This window comes from Bufo bufo, chromosome 3 (genome assembly GCF_905171765.1).
Source record: "Bufo bufo chromosome 3, aBufBuf1.1, whole genome shotgun sequence".
NCBI classification, from domain to species: domain Eukaryota; kingdom Metazoa; phylum Chordata; class Amphibia; order Anura; family Bufonidae; genus Bufo; species Bufo bufo.
The window spans coordinates 147,736,197-147,756,030 of record NC_053391.1 but is presented as its reverse complement, the minus strand read 5'-3'; the positions used below and the strand labels follow the sequence as shown (position 1 = coordinate 147,756,030).

General features: G+C 52.5%; 1 protein-coding gene across 3 annotated transcripts in view; it reads right to left on the bottom strand.

The window, feature by feature from the left end:
* POLA1 (DNA polymerase alpha 1, catalytic subunit) overlaps window positions 1-19,834 on the bottom strand; it is a 450,237-nt gene that overhangs the window by 397,224 nt on the left and 33,179 nt on the right. For 2 of the 3 annotated variants that reach the window (XM_040423702.1, XM_040423703.1), the window contains exons 5-8: window positions 2,853-2,968; window positions 1,896-1,961; window positions 1,197-1,301; window positions 923-1,097 (exon numbers count right to left, since the gene is read on the bottom strand). In XM_040423702.1, coding sequence (XP_040279636.1) covers window positions 923-1,097; window positions 1,197-1,301; window positions 1,896-1,961; window positions 2,853-2,968 — 462 coding nt within the window. The remainder of the gene's footprint in view (window positions 1-922; window positions 1,098-1,196; window positions 1,302-1,895; window positions 1,962-2,852; window positions 2,969-19,834) is intronic. The other variant, XM_040423704.1, reaches the window with a different exon arrangement.

Below are 19,834 nucleotides of genomic sequence, written 5' to 3'. Positions count from 1 at the left end.
CCTGAGTAACCAAATGGGGAGCCATTTGGTTGGGGGCAGCCCCCTGCCTCTAAATTACCTCATGTTGTGGTCGCAATTTCCCACAGTATCTGAGAGGTATTTTTTCTGCTATTTATGTTTTTCAGGCTAAAATTTTACACTCCACATTGCAAGGTGAAATGTATTGGAAAACACCCCGACCTACATTGTCAGAGGTTTGATAGGACATTATGTCCTCCCACCTTCTAGTATCTCCGTTAGCTAATAAAACATTGATTCAACTATAAAATCTTCCAATATAGTTATCTTAGTTTGGTGAGACTTTACAGAATGGGTAGGATCCAATCTTCTGATTGACATCATTGTCATAGTTCTGGAGGAGACATTTGACATCTAATATAGGAACGTACTGTAGTTATCTCTCCCTTTTGGGAGGAGATGGAACATGTCTTATCTGAAATTGTGAATTCCCCAATAACTCTGTCTCCTGTTATTAACCTTTTTCTTCTAAAGGAAGATCAATGGAAGTGTCATTCCCAGATAATTTTAAGGGAATCACTTCATATAGCACAAAAAAAACCATTGCTTTTAGATGGGTGGATCCACGCCTTCCTACTCTGTCTAGGTGAAAAGCATTAGTTCAACTATTCCTTTTGAACACAATAGAGAAAATTTATATCATTCCCCCTATGCCAGTTTTCTGTCATACAGAAGTGGTAAACCTTGCGTTTGTGACTTTTTTTTTATGCGCCTAAACCTAGGTTCAAGTGGACTTTCTACGCCACCTTTGTCTATTTCCCCAAAAGGGGTCATTGTGAAAGCATGGAGATGCAGAGCTCTTTCTGGCAGCGGAAATCAGGGATTGGTATAAACCACTGGTCCATAATAAATAATATATATAATAAAAAATATAAGTAATGCATTCTGGTAAGTGCGCTAATACCTTTTGAAGTTTCTTCCAACTTCACCACATCGCCATTTTTATCAGTACTTGCAGAACTACAGTGAGGTTCTTGCTTCAGCTCAATTTTTTTTGTGGAGGCATAGCTGGCCACTTTAGGAGGATCATAGTCCCGCTTGCGCACTGGAAGGGGTTTTCTGACACCTGCTGGAGCAGCCTGTTTATAGATATATATAAAATACAAAGCAACAAATAAACCAATATTTCAGGAAGTAGTGGGAGCAGACAGGCTGCCTGACTGGGACACATCACTTACCATGGAACTCGGAGATGCAGCAGGCAGAGAAAAAGGGTTAAGAGGTGTCCCTGCAGGTCTCTTCTTCTTCAGCATGATTATTGGTGGTGGTGTGAGTTGTGCTGGCTAAGGTGGGGAAAAAAACAAATGTATAATCACTATTTGTTAAAAGAGAATTTATAGAAAGTCTTTTATTCAACCTGTAAAATCACAAAGTGTAACAGACTTTGCTGAAACTTTCGCCAGTTTACAAAAGGTATTAAAGTCAGAGGTACGGTACTTTGGTAACGGCCTTTTATTTCCTTGATATAAAGTAAGAATGGGCACCTTACTTTTAGTCCTGAACACAAAAGGGGGCAAATAAAAACTTTTTTGTACGAGTGGCATTTAGAAAGTCGCAAACATGCAGTTCACATGTTTTAAAGCAGTTTAAATAAATCTGCCTTTATTGTTGTTCAGATGTCTGAGTGAGATCTGATACATTGTACAGTAAATACAGACTATATAGATTAAACTATGTAAGGCTGAAACTCCTGACAGGATACAAGGCATGTAACTGGCAGATAGTGTTATTCCTCATGTGAACACCAACAGCTTTTTATGAAAACCCATTTAGAATTCTTTAAAAGATGCTGTCTCATTAGGCAACTTGGGCAAATAGCCGATAGTCCTGTGCAGAGCAATAATAATAATTGTCATAGAAACTATTTAAAATTATACCTGTGATTTCAGATCTTGAAGTAGGTCGCCCAATAGATCATCTTTTGACAAGTCTACAGCTTTCTGCTGCAATGAAAAAACAAAAACCATTACGTCTTGATACCCCAGGTTATCTCAATACTGCTAAATCATTTTCACATTTAAACAGCATACTATCATTATGTACATTAGTGGCCAAATGCAGATCACGGATATCTGCTCGATGAGTGCCTGGCACCCACCCCCACCCTGATCAGCCGTTTTCTGCAGCACTGTGCACGGGTAGCACAGCGCCATTCAAAGTGTTGTGGCAGTACCAGGTTACTGCAGCTTAGCTGCTACTCAAGTGAATGGGAGCTTGGCTACAGTACCCCAGTGCGGCCACTACACTCTGAATGGAACCGTGCTTCCTGCTTGTTCCAGTGCCAAAAGATGCAGGGAACAGCTGATGAGTGGCATCCCCGGTGTCTGACCCTCAGCGATCAAATATTGATGACCTATCAGGAAGATAGGTCATCAATATCAAGAGACTGGAAGGAAAAATAAAAAAAATAAAAAAATAAAAATAAAAAAAAATCACTGTAATAGCCTCACCCACTTACAGGACAGACATGACTGCACATACATGCATATATTACAGGGACCTCTTATGTGTGGCTAACGCTCCACTTCAAATGGGAGATGCCAGAAATTAAACAATAGTCAGCCTCCACACTGAAGAAGAGGGCTAAATCTAAGGTCCACAAACTGCATGACTAACACTGATGTGGGCAGCATGGTGGCTTAGTGGTTAGCACTGGTGCTTTGCAGCGCTGGGGTCCTGGGTTCAAATCTGACCAAGGACAACATGGCTATTGAAAACGGTCTGGTTAAGTTATTCCTATCTGGTCGACTGTTTTCAAGTCGACCAGGATACAGTATATCCCTTATCCTGATGTGAATGCTTAACACACTTAGAATTTATTTTTTATTACTTACATCTGTAGTTTTTTTTCCAGCACTGGCCATAAACATTGCTTTGATATCACTTGGTTTGGACACAGATGACTTTTTCACATTAGCTTTTTCTTTACCTGCACTCTTGCTTTTCTTTCCTGAAAATTAGGGTAATTAATATACAACAATAGAAATCAACCCTATCACACCAAATGCTCAAGGGTAAAAAAAATAAAAATAAATACAAATCGTGGTTTTCCAGGATGACCAATTATCCTACCATTTACACTCCATACTGACATGCTTGTCATGTGTAAGGCTGGGTTCACATCACGTTTTTGCCATACTTTTAATTAAAAAACGTATACGTTAAAAACAGACGCCTCAGACTGATACCATATAGTGGTATCTGTCTCTATAGAGTACCATTGATGAGAAAAAAAAACAAAAAAAACTATACATTAACGTATACATTTCTTATTGGACTCTGCAGGATGGAAAAATGAGATTTTTTGTATAACTTACCAGTAAAATCTCTTTCTCGCTCTTCCTTGAGGACACAGAAGACCTTAGTATAGCTCAGCTCCCTAGGAGGCGTGACACTAAGTGAAAACTGTTAAGCCCCTCCTCCAGCAGCTATACCCTCAGCCTGGAGAGAGAGACTACCAGTTGCGTGCCCAAGTAGTTAAAACAAAGGCAAGGATCAACCAAACAAGAACCAACAAGTCAAACACCCGTCAGGGCAACCAAACCGTAATGGTAACCAAAAACAATTGGTGGGTGCTGTGTCCCCCAAGGAAGAGCGAGAAAGAGATTTTACTGGTAAGTTATACAAAAAAATCTTGTTTTCTCGCCCAATTCCTTGGGGGACACAGGAAACCTTGGGACGTTCAAAAGCAGTCCAAAAAGGGGGAGGGACTACAACCCAAGATGAATTAAGCATTTTTTGGCTTGTATTAGAGGGGAAAAAGGGCTTATTAGCAGTTGTGTGGTGAAGTGAGAAAGTTACAACCCTTTTTGGCATGTATTAGTAGAACAAAAAATATATATACTTGCCGTTCAGCTGTGCAGTTATATGTTCTAAAGCCCTTTTTTGCATGTATTAGTGGCACAAAAAAAGTATTTGCCATTGTGTGGTGAAATGAAAAAATGACAGCCTTTTTGGCGTGTATTAGTGGCAAAAATATTTATATTATTTGCCGTTCAACGGTGCAATTATATGTTCTAAAGCCTTTTGTGGCGGGTATAAGTGGGAAAGAATAAGGGCCCATTTGCCATTCAGCAGTGCAGTTATATGTTCTAAAGACCTTTTTGGCGTGTATTAGTGGGGGGGGAAAGGCTTATTAGCCATTGTGTGGTAAAGTGAGAAAATTACAGACTTTTGGGGTGTTCCATTTTCCTTTTTAATTATTTATTTGATCTAACAGTATGTCAGACAGAGAAGTGCCAGGCCCTGCACAGGGGAGTGGCTGAGGGCTAAATGTTTCTGGCGTAGGCACTGGTCGCAGCAGAGTAAAGGGGCGTGGCAGCAGGAGTTGAAGCGAGAGGCCTGAGCGCCCAGTGTCATCTAGCGGTCGTGTCTTGACAGGCAACCCAGCGGTTCTTGAATGGTTGACTCAGTCATCCACTTTGTCCCAAGTGACATCAGACACCCCCAGCCAAGAGTCTGGGTTCGTCAGACACAACTCTTAGTTGGCATGGCCCGGGAGCAGGCCCTGTGCCCTCACCTGTCCTCAACCTGCCTCTGTCCTTTTCTGTTCCCTCAGCCAGACAAGTATTATATGCTGTGGGCTCAGCTCCACTATACAGAGAGGACGAGCTACTAGAGGACAGTCAGCAGCTACTAGAGGACAGTCAGCAGCTACTAGAGGACAGTCAGCAGCTACTAGAGGACAGCCAAGATATGGAGGAGACATCCGCTGCTTCCTCCAGTATGCAAGCAAGTAGTGATGAGGAGAGTGGCGTGGGAGCTGGTGTTGCGAGCGGTCAGGCTCCTGACCCAAAGAGCCTTGAGGAGGACATCAGTAACGTGCAGACAGTACTCGATGATGATGTAGCAGATCGCACTAGGGAGCCGGGTGAATTAGGGGCTTTATCATCATCACATCGGGAGAAGAGGGTGGCAGCTTACCTGTGAGGCAGTGGCGGTACCAGCAAGTCACTGGCGTGGCCGGGAGTCAGCAGTGGGAGGTCGAAAACCAAAACATGCCCGGGGTAGACCACCCGCTACGCAGGAGCCTACCTACCCGGAAAGTAGTGGTGCAGCAGTTCAAGGAAGCAGCGGAGGTAGCAGTCAGTCAGTCAGTGTGGAGTGTTGGGGGTAAAATCAGCTACTCAGCGGTGTGGCAGTTTTTTGTTAAGTCGCCGGAGGTGAACATGGCCATTTGTAGAATCTGTGGGGACAAAGTGAAGCATGGCCAGGGTGCCAACGTTGGCACCAGGGCCCTGCGTCAACATATGCAGCGTTACCATAAAGTGGCCTGGGAGAACCGTGGCTCTAATGTGGTGGTCCAGCCTTCCGCAGCAACCGCTGCATCACCCAGTGGCACGCACCCAATTTCAGGCAGTCAAGGCTCTACCACCTCAGCCAAAGGGAGCTGTCTGTCCTTCCCATCATCTGCTAGTCCTGATGCTCCTGCTCTTCCTCCTACTCTTCGTCAGTCATTCCGTCAGCAATCGATCACCAAAGCGATAGCCAAGAGACAACAGTATGCGTGCACTCATCCAAAGGCGCAGAAGCTGAATGTGCTCTTGGCCAAGTTGCTGGTGCTGCAGTCCCTCCCTTTCCAAGTGGTGGACTCTGCACCTTTCAGAGAACTGATAGCTTGTGCTGAGCCGAGGTGGAGAGTCCCAAGCCGTCATTTCTTTGCCAAAAAGGCAGTACCAGCCCTGCACACGTATGTCGAAAAGAAGGTGAGCCAGTCCTTGAGCCTGTCGGTGTCTGCCAAAGTGCACGGCAGCGCTGACGTGCGGAGCTGTAACTACGGTCAGGGACAATACCTGTCCTTTACGGCCCATTGGGTGAATGTGGTCCCTGCACAGCCACACTAGCTACTTGGTAAGGCAACACCGCTTCCGCCTCCACATTCTCACGCTGTTGGTCTTGCGACAATGTCCGCCTCTGCCTCCTCATCCTCCACCGTGTCCTCAGCCTCCACTGCAGGGACAATTCACAGTGCCCCTCCAGCATACCACACATGTGCAGGGCACGGCGGTGTCACGCTGTTCTGCACCTCTTGATGATCCCCTGTTTAACTTTGATGTCAGCCAGTGGCAGCTCATGCGCGACACCTACCGTTTGCTCAGACCCTTTGAGGAGGCCACGTTATTTGTCAGTCACCAGGACTACGGGATGAACAACGTCATTACACTGCTTCATGTCCTGGAACAGATGCTAGTAAATCTGGCTGGTCAGGGGACTGGAGACGTGGCGCCTAGATCTCACGCCACACGAGCCCTGTGGTGGCTGAACTGGAGGAGGAGGACATTGGACCACAAGCAATGTGTAGTGAAATGGGTGGGTTTTCTACACAGGTGACAGGAAAGGAGGAGAAAGAGCAGCCAGAGGATCTACAGGGCGATGAGGAAGACGAGGCAGAGGACCCGGACACACCATGGCAGTATGCAACGGAGATGGAGACGGGGAGTCCCTCCGAGTCACTTGCACAAATGGCCCGATGCATGTTCACTTGCTTGCGTAGTGATAGACGAATTGTCACCATTCGGCAGAAGGATGACTTCTGGCTCCTCACCTTGTTGGACCCTCGCTACCGGTCCAAAATGCGGCCACAAATCCAGTTTGGCTGCCCAGTAGTTCAGCGGATCTTTATTGTGGGGTGGCAGGGTGCTGTCCAAGTATGCCACCACCTGCTGGTTCAGGTCCTTCTCCATGTCTAGCTGCTGGTAGTGAGTAGTTTCTTCACTAGGCGGGTGAAGAAAGCTGCTCATCAGCAACTCTAGACTCAAGTTGCTTCTGGTGGAGCAGGAACTATTCCTACCTTCATCCCCCCCCCCCCCCCCAATAAGAGATGAGCGATTTTAATATTTATAAATTCGTTCACGCTTCGTTTGGTGGTAAAAGGTGAATTGCGTTATGGATTCCGTTACCACGGACCATATTGCAATTCTAGGACTGAATGCATAACTGAATGCCTTTAGAGCATGGGTGTCAAACATGCGGCTCGCGGGCCGCATGCGGCCCGCAATGAATATCTTTGCGGCCCGGCAAAGATGCAGCATCGCAGACTGCTATGTATGAGCCGGGAGAGAGGAGGGGCTGGAGTCCGTAACTAGGGGCGGGGCCCGGTGCAGTCACTGTACTCTTACACCGGGCCCCGCCGCTCACCAAAGTATTTATAAACGTGAATCCTTATCCTGTTATTAAGTTGAACTAACGCTGCCCTCTCCCATGTTCCCATGTTCCCCTGTATCCCCATAGCACTTACTTAAGCTTCAATAGCAGGCAGAGCGGACGGCAGCAGTAACGTCACTCACTGACGTCGAGCGCCTGCTCCGCCCACTTTATGAATGAAGCAGGCGGAGCAGACGCGCGACGTCAGTGAGTGACGTTACTGGTGCCGTCCGCTCTGCCTGCTATGGAAGCGTGTTCGTAAGTGCTGTGGGGATACAGGGGAACATGGGAACATGGGAGAGCGCAGCGTTAGTTCAACTTAATAACAGGATAAGGATTCACGTTTATAAATACTTCGGTGAGCAGAGGGCCGGTGTATTGGGGGACACTTATGAGGGGGATCTGTGGATGACATATAGCAGTGTCATCCACAGATCCCCCCCATAACAGTTCCATCCACAGATCCCCCCACCTCATAACAATGCCATCCACAGATATCCCACCCCATAACAGTTCCATCCACAGATCCCCCACCTCATAACAGTTCCATCCACAGATCCCCCACCTCATAACAGTTCCATCCACAGATCCCCCACCTCATAACAGCTCCATCCACAGGTCCCCCACCTCATAACAGCGCCATCCACAGGTCCCCCACCTCATAACAGCGCCATCCACAGGTCCCCCACCCCATAACAGCGCCATCCACAGGTCCCCCATAACAGCGCCATCCACAGGTCCCCCATAACAGCGCCATCCACAGGTCCCCCATAACAGCGCCATCCACAGGTCCCCCATAACAGCGCCATCCACAGGTCCCCCATAACAGCGCCATCCACAGGTCCCCCATAACAGCGCCATCCACAGGTCCCCCATAACAGCGCCATCCACAGGTCCCCCATAACAGCGCCATCCACAGGTCCCCCATAACAGCGCCATCCACAGGTCCCCCATAACAGCGCCATCCACAGGTCCCCCATAACAGCGCCATCCACAGGTCCCCCATAACAGCGCCATCCACAGGTCCCCCATAACAGCGCCATCCACAGGTCCCCCATAACAGCGCCATCCACAGGTCCCCCATAACAGCGCCATCCACAGGTCCCCCCACCTCATAACAATGCCATCCACAGATATCCCACCCCATAACAGTGCCATCCACAGGTCCCCCATAACAGCGCCATCCACAGGTCCCCCCACCTCATAACAATGCCATCCACAGATATCCCACCCCATAACAGTTCCATCCACAGATCCCCCACCTCATAACAATGCCATCCACAGATCCCCCATAACAGCACCATCCACAGATCCCCCACCCCATAACAATGCCATCCACAGATCCCCCCACCCCATAACAATGCCATCCACAGATATCCCACCCCATAACAGTGCCATCCACAGATCCCCCATAACAGTGCCATCCACAGGTCCCCCATAACAGTGCCATCCACAGGTCCCCCATAACAGCGCCATCCACAGGTCCCCCATAACAGCGCCATCCACAGGTCCCCCATAACAGCGCCATCCACAGGTCCCCCATAACAGCGCCATCCACAGGTCCCCCATAACAGCGCCATCCACAGGTCCCCCATAACAGCGCCATCCACAGGTCCCCCATAACAGCGCCATCCACAGGTCCCCCATAACAGCGCCATCCACAGGTCCCCCATAACAGCGCCATCCACAGGTCCCCCATAACAGCGCCATCCACAGGTCCCCCATAACAGCGCCATCCACAGGTCCCCCATAACAGCGCCATCCACAGGTCCCCCATAACAGCGCCATCCACAGGTCCCCCATAACAGCGCCATCCACAGGTCCCCCATAACAGCGCCATCCACAGGTCCCCCATAACAGCGCCATCCACAGGTCCCCCATAACAGCGCCATCCACAGGTCCCCCATAACAGCGCCATCCACAGGTCCCCCATAACAGCGCCATCCACAGGTCCCCCATAACAGCGCCATCCACAGGTCCCCCATAACAGCGCCATCCACAGGTCCCCCATAACAGCGCCATCCACAGGTCCCCCATAACAGCGCCATCCACAGGTCCCCCATAACAGCGCCATCCACAGGTCCCCCATAACAGCGCCATCCACAGGTCCCCCATAACAGCGCCATCCAATGAATATCTTTGCGGCCCGGCAAAGATGCAGCATCGCAGACTGCTATGTATGAGCCGGGAGAGAGGAGGGGCTGGAGTCCGTAACTAGGGGCGGGGCCCGGTGCAGTCACTGTACTCTTACACCGGGCCCCGCCGCTCACCAAAGTATTTATAAACGTGAATCCTTATCCTGTTATTAAGTTGAACTAACGCTGCCCTCTCCCATGTTCCCATGTTCCCCTGTATCCCCATAGCACTTACTTAAGCTTCAATAGCAGGCAGAGCGGACGGCAGCAGTAACGTCACTCACTGACGTCGAGCGCCTGCTCCGCCCACTTTATGAATGAAGCAGGCGGAGCAGACGCGCGACGTCAGTGAGTGACGTTACTGGTGCCGTCCGCTCTGCCTGCTATGGAAGCGTGTTCGTAAGTGCTGTGGGGATACAGGGGAACATGGGAACATGGGAGAGCGCAGCGTTAGTTCAACTTAATAACAGGATAAGGATTCACGTTTATAAATACTTCGGTGAGCAGAGGGCCGGTGTATTGGGGGACACTTATGAGGGGGATCTGTGGATGACATATAGCAGTGTCATCCACAGATCCCCCCCATAACAGTTCCATCCACAGATCCCCCCACCTCATAACAATGCCATCCACAGATATCCCACCCCATAACAGTTCCATCCACAGATCCCCCACCTCATAACAGTTCCATCCACAGATCCCCCACCTCATAACAGTTCCATCCACAGATCCCCCACCTCATAACAGCTCCATCCACAGGTCCCCCACCTCATAACAGCGCCATCCACAGGTCCCCCACCTCATAACAGCGCCATCCACAGGTCCCCCACCCCATAACAGCGCCATCCACAGGTCCCCCATAACAGCGCCATCCACAGGTCCCCCATAACAGCGCCATCCACAGGTCCCCCATAACAGCGCCATCCACAGGTCCCCCATAACAGCGCCATCCACAGGTCCCCCATAACAGCGCCATCCACAGGTCCCCCATAACAGCGCCATCCACAGGTCCCCCATAACAGCGCCATCCACAGGTCCCCCATAACAGCGCCATCCACAGGTCCCCCATAACAGCGCCATCCACAGGTCCCCCATAACAGCGCCATCCACAGGTCCCCCATAACAGCGCCATCCACAGGTCCCCCATAACAGCGCCATCCACAGGTCCCCCATAACAGCGCCATCCACAGGTCCCCCCACCTCATAACAATGCCATCCACAGATATCCCACCCCATAACAGTGCCATCCACAGGTCCCCCATAACAGCGCCATCCACAGGTCCCCCCACCTCATAACAATGCCATCCACAGATATCCCACCCCATAACAGTTCCATCCACAGATCCCCCACCTCATAACAATGCCATCCACAGATCCCCCATAACAGCACCATCCACAGATCCCCCACCCCATAACAATGCCATCCACAGATCCCCCCACCCCATAACAATGCCATCCACAGATATCCCACCCCATAACAGTGCCATCCACAGATCCCCCATAACAGTGCCATCCACAGGTCCCCCATAACAGTGCCATCCACAGGTCCCCCATAACAGCGCCATCCACAGGTCCCCCATAACAGCGCCATCCACAGGTCCCCCATAACAGCGCCATCCACAGGTCCCCCATAACAGCGCCATCCACAGATCCCCCATAACAGCGCCATCCACAGGTCCCCCATAACAGCGCCATCCACAGGTCCCCCATAACAGCGCCATCCACAGGTCCCCCATAACAGCGCCATCCACAGGTCCCCCATAACAGCGCCATCCACAGGTCCCCCATAACAGCGCCATCCACAGGTCCCCCATAACAGCGCCATCCACAGGTCCCCCATAACAGCGCCATCCACAGGTCCCCCATAACAGCGCCATCCACAGGTCCCCCATAACAGCGCCATCCACAGGTCCCCCATAACAGCGCCATCCACAGGTCCCCCATAACAGCGCCATCCACAGGTCCCCCATAACAGCGCCATCCACAGGTCCCCCATAACAGCGCCATCCACAGGTCCCCCATAACAGCGCCATCCACAGGTCCCCCATAACAGCGCCATCCACAGGTCCCCCATAACAGTGCCATCCACAGGTCCCCCATAACAGCGCCATCCACAGGTCCCCCATAACAGCGCCATCCACAGGTCCCCCATAACAGCGCCATCCACAGGTCCCCCATAACAGCGCCATCCACAGGTCCCCCATAACAGCGCCATCCACAGGTCCCCCCACCTCATAACAATGCCATCCACAGATATCCCACCCCATAACAGTGCCATCCACAGGTCCCCCATAACAGCGCCATCCACAGGTCCCCCCACCTCATAACAATGCCATCCACAGATATCCCACCCCATAACAGTTCCATCCACAGATCCCCCACCTCATAACAATGCCATCCACAGATCCCCCATAACAGCACCATCCACAGATCCCCCACCCCATAACAATGCCATCCACAGATCCCCCCACCCCATAACAATGCCATCCACAGATATCCCACCCCATAACAGTGCCATCCACAGATCCCCCATAACAGTGCCATCCACAGGTCCCCCATAACAGTGCCATCCACAGGTCCCCCATAACAGTGCCATCCACAGGTCCCCCATAACAGTGCCATCCACAGGTCCCCCATAACAGTGCCATCCACAGGTCCCCCATAACAGTGCCATCCACAGGTCCCCCATAACAGTGCCATCCACAGGTCCCCCATAACAGTGCCATCCACAGGTCCCCCATAACAGTGCCATCCACAGGTCCCCCATAATAGTGTTATGCACAGACCACCATTAATTCAAAGCCCACCAAAAGCACAACTTTTGGTTAAAAATATTTTTTTTCTTATTTTCCTCCTCGAAAACATATATATATATATATATATAGGTCTCACTTGTGTTATTGGGCAACGGGATGTTGGGGGTCAGCAGTCATGAAACAACAATGTTGTTCTATGAAAATGTACGATATTTTTTTTTTTTTTTGATGCGGCCCACATAAACTTAAATTTTGTTTTTTTGGCCCATGTTAGCCTGCATAATGTCCCCTGCATAACGGAAACAGAACGGAGCCGTTTGGCTGCTATTATGACGGAATGTCACCCTGTGGCCTCCTCCTGATGCTGCTGCCACCTCCACACTGTCATTGGGCCACTCTGTGGCCTCCTCATGCTGCTTCCACCTCACCACTATATCATAGGGCCACTCTGTGGATTTCTTATGCTGTTCACACCCTCCCTACTCATGACTGGGCCACTATTTTACCTTTCAGCCTGGCTGACATCATTTATTTGAACGTTCTTCTGATCTGTCAGAAGGAAGGAAAAATGAGACGCACAACGGATCCTGTCTATGTAACAGCTGTAAGGCCTGCATGACATGGTCCCCATTTTGCATCAGAATTGGTAGTTAAAAGCAGGAGTGGGTACAAAACACAGAAGACATGCAAATATTCCATTCACGTGTCATCTCTGTTTTGGATTCACTCCAGTTTTTTTTGGCTTTAGCAATACTGATGGAATACTGACCAAATGCTGACCGAGTGAAGGCGGATGCTCCACAGACAGGATCCGTTTTTTGGGGGTTATTGTTCCGACAGATCAAAAGAAGGGCAAAATAATCAGTGACGCCAACACAAACTTACTGCTGACACCCTTTCCACTGTGTTGGGGAGGGGCTCTACTTGTATACGCGTTTAACAGAACAGGTTCTGTAGACATCTATGTGGAATTAGCTGCCGACGGTGTAAAAATGAGTGCGCTTCTTCTTGCCGCTAACATCGACCTGTAAGGCTGAGTTGATACTTGAACTATTTGGTCAGCTTTGACCCCGTAACTGCCCAAATAAAGTTAAGAGTGCAGCGATTCTAAGAGCAACGCCCGTCATCTGCATGTCATACGGACTCACAGTATTGTTTCACTAGCACAGCAGACTCCCTATGAGTGTTACTGCAAGGCACAGTGTTCTACACCACTACTCTCTGTAGCCAGGAAATAGCTGTTTTTTTACGCGATTTGCCACGAATAAATTCGGATCGAACCTATTTTATTCGAAAAATGCAATTTTTGGGAAATTCGCTCATCTCTAGTCATCAATATTAGATCAGCAGGAGTCCAACACCCAGCACCCCCGCCGATCAACTGTATGAGGAGACTGTGTGTCGTCCTGAGGACAGATCATCAATATTATAAAATGTGGATAAACCCTTTAGGGCCGTTTCACACAAGCATGCCCAGTGCAGGAATCGCGCTCTGTGTTAGGATCCATTCACACGTCTGAAAAATGGGTCCACATCCGTTCCGCAATTTTGCAGAACAGGTGTGGACCCATTCATTTTCATTGGGGCCGGTGTGCACTTCCATTGCGCAAAAAAAAAAAAAAAGAGAACGTCCTATTCTTGTCCGCAATTGCGGACAAGAAAAGGAGACTTTTGTATTACTTACCAGTAAAGTGTCTTTCTCGCTCTTCCTTGGGGGACACAGGAAACCATGGGTATAGCTCTGCTCCCTAGGAGGCGTGACACTAAGTGAAAGCTGTAAGCCCCTCCTCCATCAGCTATACCCTTCAGCCTGGAGAGAGAGACTACCAGTTGCGTGTCCAAGTAGTGAAAGATAACCACCAACCGGAAAAAAAGGAACTGTCAAGCCCCAACGGGGGCAACCAAGCCGGAACCACAACTGTAAACCCAAATGAAGGGCGGGTGCTGTGTCCCCCAAGGAAGAGCGAGAAAGAGACTTTACTGGTAAGTAATACAAAAGTCTCCTTTTCTCGCCCATATTCCTTGGGGGACACAGGAAACCATGGGACGTTCCAGAGCAGTCCCAGAAGGGAGGGACCAGAACAAATTAGACCAACACCGGAGGCATCAATCAACTGCCGCCTGCAACACCAGACGGCCTAAAGCAGCGTCAGCCGACGCATGAGTATGCACCCTGTAGAGCTTGGTGAAGGTGTGCAAGGAGGACCAAGTGGCCGCCTTGCAAATCTGCTCCGTAGAAGCCCGATTCCTCTGAGCCCAGGAAGCCCCGACCGCTCTAGTGGAGTGAGCGGTAACACCGAGGGGCGGAACCTTGCCCTTGGCGAGGTAAGCCTCAGTAACAGCCATCTTGACAAAACGGGCGATAGCAACTTTGGATGCCGCCATCCCTCTGCGCGACCCCTCCGGAACCACAAAGAGCGAGTCAGTACGCCTGAAAGAGCTGGTTACCTCCAGGTAAACCTTGAGCGCCCTGACAACGTCCAGGCGATGAAGCTCCCTCTCCCGGGGGTGGGAAGGGGAAGGACACAAAGAGGGGAGAACGATGTCCTCGTTCAGATGAAAGGCGGAGACCACCTTAGGAAGGAAGGAAGGGACCGGACGAAGGACCACCTTGTCCTGGTGGAACACTAGGAAAGGTTCCAGACAGGAGAGTGCAGCCAATTCGGACACCCTCCGAAGAGAGGTGACGGCCACAAGGAAAATAACCTTGCAGGACAAAAGTCGCAAGGAAACCGTCCGCAGAGGCTCGAAAGGAGAAGCCTGGAGCGCTGAGAGAACCAGGTTCAGGTCCCAGGGCGGTACCGGAGGGCGGTACGGGGGAACCGCGTGAGCCACGCCCTGAAGGAAGGTCTTGACAGGACCAAGGGGGGCCAGTGGGCGCTGAAACAAAATGGACAGCGCAGACACCTGACCCTTCAAAGAACTAAGACCCAGACCCTGGGCGAGTCCGCTCTGCAGGAAGGACAAAACAGTGGGGAGAAAAAAGCGGAGCGGAGGAATCCCCAGATCGGCACAGAACCCCAAATAGGTCCTCCAGGTCCTATAATAGATCCTAGAAGAGGACGGCTTGCGGGCACGGATCATGGTGCGGATGACGTCCGCAGAAAAACCCCTACGTGTCAAGATGGTGGTCTCAACAACCACACCGTCAAACGTAGGGACCTTAAACGCGGGTGGAAGATCGGTCCCTGAGAGAGAAGATCTTCCCTGGCGGGCAGCGGCCAGGGCGCGTCTGCCAGGAGCAGCATGAGGTCGGCATACCAAGACCGGCGGGGCCAGTCCGGAGCGACCAGAATCACCGAGACGCCCTCCGCCGCGATCTTCCGAAGGACCTTGGGCAGGAGTGGGATGGGAGGGAATATGTACGGACGCGCGAAGCCTCGCCAAGGACGAACGAGGGCGTCGGCTCCGCAAGCTCCCGGATCCCTGGCCCTGGACAGATAGGCGGGGACCTTGTGATTGAACTTGGAGGCCATGAGGTCCACGTCCGGCATGCCCCAACGAAGGCAAATGGCCTCGAATACCTCCGGGTGAAGAGACCACTCGCCGGGGTCGACAGTGGTGCGACTGAGGAAGTCCGCCGCCCAATTGTCCACCCCTGGAATAAAAATTGCCGATAGAGCCGGGACGTGGGTTTCCGCCCAACGGAGAATGCTGGTGACCTCCCGCATCGCTGCAGCGCTGCGAGTGCCCCCCTGGTGGTTTATGTATGCCACGGCCGTGGCGTTGTCCGATTGCACACGAACTGGATGACCCTTCAGCAGATGAGTCCAGTGTCGCAGAGACAGAAGGGCCGCTCTCAGCTCCAGGACATTGATCGAGAGTTTGGACTCCGATGGAGACCAAATGCCCTGGACGGATCGGGGAGGAAACACGCCTCCCCAGCCCAAGAGACTGGCATCGGTTGTAACCACCAACCAGTTGAGCGGCAGAAAAGACCTGCCCAGAAGAGGGGACTGTAACCACCAGCGGAGAGATGACCGCACCGGAGGCGATAGATGGAAGGGATGATCCAGAGACTGCGGCGATTTGTCCCAGGAGGAGAGGATCGCCCGTTGGAGAGGGCGGGAGTGAAACTGCGCAAATGGGATCGCCTCGAAGCAGGCAACCATCTGCCCCAAGACCCGCATGCAGAAGCGGAAGGACGGTCGACGGTGGAGAAGGAGACCCCGAATCGCCCGGCGGAGGGTCAATCGTTTTTCCGAGGGAAGACGTACCTCCGCCGCTCCCGTGTCTAAAAGCATTCCCAGGAAGACCAGTTGTCTGGAGGGGGGAAGGGAGGACTTGGGGAAGTTGATGACCCAACCGAACCTCGCCAGAGTCTCTAGAGTGAGATCCACGCTGGCAACCGCTTGAGAAAGGGACGGAGCCTTGATGAGGATATCGTCCAAGTACGGTAGCAGAAAAACACCCCTGGAACGGAGTAAGGCCAAAACCGGGGCCAGGACCTTGGTGAACACCCGGGGGGCTGTTGCCAGCCCAAAGGGAAGGGCGACAAATTGGAAGTGGAGGTCCCCCACGGCGAATCGGAGGAAGCGATGGTGACACCGGGCTACCGGAACATGGAGGTAGGCATCCTGTATATCGATGGAAGACATGAAGTCTCCCCGCTCCAGGGAAGCCACCGCGGAACGGAGGGACTCCATCCGAAACCGTCGAAGGAGGAGAAAACGGTTGAGCTTTTTGAGGTCCAAAATGGGCCGCACCGAACCTCCCTTCTTGGGAACTACAAAGAGGTTCGAATAGAACCCTTGGAACCTTTCCTCTAGAGGAACGGGGGTAATCACCCCTCTGTCCAGTAAGGCTTGAACGGCCGCGGAGAACGCAGCCGCGCTTTTCGGGTCCCGCGGCGGGCGGGAGCGAAAGAACCGATCTGGAGGGAAGGACGCGAATTCGATTTTGTATCCGGAGGACACAATTTCGAGAGCCCAGGCGTCGGAGACGTGAGCCATCCAGACGTCCCTGAAAAGGAGGAGCCGGCCCCCCACCCGGGTGGGTGGGGGCGCGCCTTCAGGCAGAGGACTGCTTTGCTGCGGGTGTGCGGGCAGCCTGCGGCCTGCGCCAGGAGGGCTGCGCCCGAAAAAACGGCTTCCTACGCTTGTCCTGGGGAGGGGCCGAAGCGGCAGCTGCGGGGGGAGCCCCAGAGTTCCTGCGGGAGGACCGAAAACGAGACGCACCGGGGCGTCCGCGGGGGGCGCCCCTGGCTTGGGGTTGAGGAAGATGGGTGCTTTTACCACCCGTGGCCTCCGAAATAAGTTCGTCTAGGCGGACCCCGAAAAGGCGGGAACCCGCAAACGGTAGCCCCGCCAAGGAACGTTTGGAGGCAGCGTCCGCTTTCCAAACCTTCAGCCAGAGCTCCCTCCTGACGGAAACCGCCAGGGCGGAGGAGCGTGCAATAAGGGCTCCCGCATCAAGGGAGGCCTCACAAACAAAATTCCCGGCCCGAATAATAAGCTGGGCCAAGGAACGTAGGTCCTGGATGGGGACGTCCGAGTCCAACTCCTGTTCCAGCTGCGCACCCCAAGCAGAGATTGCTTTACCTGCCCAAGCAGAGGCAAAAACCGGTCTGAGGGCAGAACCGGAGGCAGCAAAAATGCCCTTGGAAAGGGTCTCCATGCGACGGTCCTCCGCTGACTGAAGAGAGGACCCGTCGGGAACAGGGATGGCCGTGTTCTTTGACAAACGGGCCACAGGGGGGTCCACCTTGGGTGGGGACGACCAGGTGGCCACGACATCGGCCGGAAAAGGATAGCAAATGTCCAGCTTCTTGGGGTTGACAAAACGGGCGTCCGGGCGAGCCCAAGCCTTAGACACCACGGAGGAGAAATCAGAGTGGATTGGAAAAACTTTTGAGGCCTGCCTGGGTCTGATAAAGGAGACGCTAGCTGCGTCAGAGCTAGGGGGGTCATCTTGCACCTTAAAGGTGTCACGAATATCAGAGATGAGCTGACCCATCGCTGAGGCTAGCTTGGACGGCAGGGCCGAGTCCATTTCCAAATCTGAAACCGCCAATTCACCTTCAGAGAGCGAATCCTTTGGAGAGGAGAGGCTCGTCTGAGTGCGCACGCGTGGCGGGGAGAGGGAGGCATCCGAGGAGGAGGCTCGCTCTACTCTAAAACGCTTCTGAGAGTGCCTAGCTCGGGAAGGGTCACTAAGAGAGGGTGAACCCGCCGCAGCGGCAGAAGCGATGGACCCGGAGGGCGCGACAGTAAGAATGGCGTCCTGCGGGGTAGGCGGCCCACGACCTGAGTGAGGCTTTCCACGGCCTGGGACAGGGATCTAGCCCAGTCAGGCGGGTCAGAGGAAGCAGGGAGCGACACAGCGGGCGACTGAGGCTGCGGTGGAGCTCGGCATGCAGGACAGTGCGGATCAGACTGCCCCCGGGGAAAGGCTTCCCTACAAGCGGTACAGGCATGGTACCAAGGCTTGGCAGCTGCAGAAGGGTCTGACATGGTGGAAAAAAAGTTGCACTTAAAGTGGGAGACCCCAGGTGAAAAAACGGGGATCACACCCAAGTAACAGTACTGGTGGCACGGATGGGGTTAACAGTCCTACCAGACCCAGATGATGCAAGCGGCAGACAGCAAGGGCAGCAGACTGAAGGGAGGCTGTGGAGGAGAGGCGGCAGGCACAGAGGTGAATAGCTTCAGGATCGGACGGCAGAGAGAGAGCTCCACGCAGCACCTGAGATGTGGAGCCCGACGAACCAGGAAGTAGCGGAGCGCATGTAGAAAGCTCCGCCCCCCCCCTTGCCGCGCTGAAGGAGAAGCAGAGCCGCACGCGCGCGCGGCAAAATGATTTAACCCCCTAGGTAGATGAAGTGCCGGCCATGAAAAGGTGCCGTTCGCGCCAAGTAAGCGGCCCCCGCCTGAATGTGACGACTCCTCATACAGCCGTCCCCCTGACTGCCCTGCCGTTGAAGATGGTAGTCACCCCCCTAAGAACCAGCTTGTCCTGGGTCTGTAACACCAGAACGAAGTCCCCCCCAAATGATGGCCGGTAAAGTTGCCGGCCCCGATATGCCCATGGGGGAGGGGAGGGAAGGGGGGGGGGGGGTAGATGGCACGGAGAGATGTAGCAGCGGTGGGAGGGAGGGAAGGGGAGGCTGGAGCAGCCACTCTCACCATACGCTGTCTTCGCCCTCAATCCATCCAGCAGGGTCGCCCCTTCAGCCACTGGCACCGCAGTGGCAGGAAGCCGGGGGAGGGACTTGGCGTGCGGGCGACCCTTGAGCTGGCGGGACGCAGGGGAGCGAGGCTGCCCTGGTCCACCTTGTCTTCTGTGGGGGAGGCGGCAGTGCGGTATTACCGGCACTGGCGCGACTCAACCCCGGGAGGAAACAGAGGGGTCTAGTGCGCCTCTGTTGTCCCTGTAAGTAGAAAAAAACCGAATTAAAAACAACAAATAACGCAAAAATAAAAAATTATAGGAAAACAACCCTGCCTAAGCAGGGAGTGTCTTGCCTCCTTGGACACTAAGCAAAAACTGGTAGTCTCTCTCTCCAGGCTGAAGGGTATAGCTGATGGAGGAGGGGCTTACAGCTTTCACTTAGTGTCACGCCTCCTAGGGAGCAGAGCTATACCCATGGTTTCCTGTGTCCCCCAAGGAATATGGGCGAGAAAAGGCGTTTTCTACGAGACTGCCGGCGATGTGCGGACCGTCCGCAAAACACATACGGACCTATGAATGGACCCTTAGAGTGATCCTCCGTTCTGGACCCAGCTTGCCCTGCAGGAGCGCCGGCATTATGATTTATAATGCCCTGTGCCTCTGCATAACTTT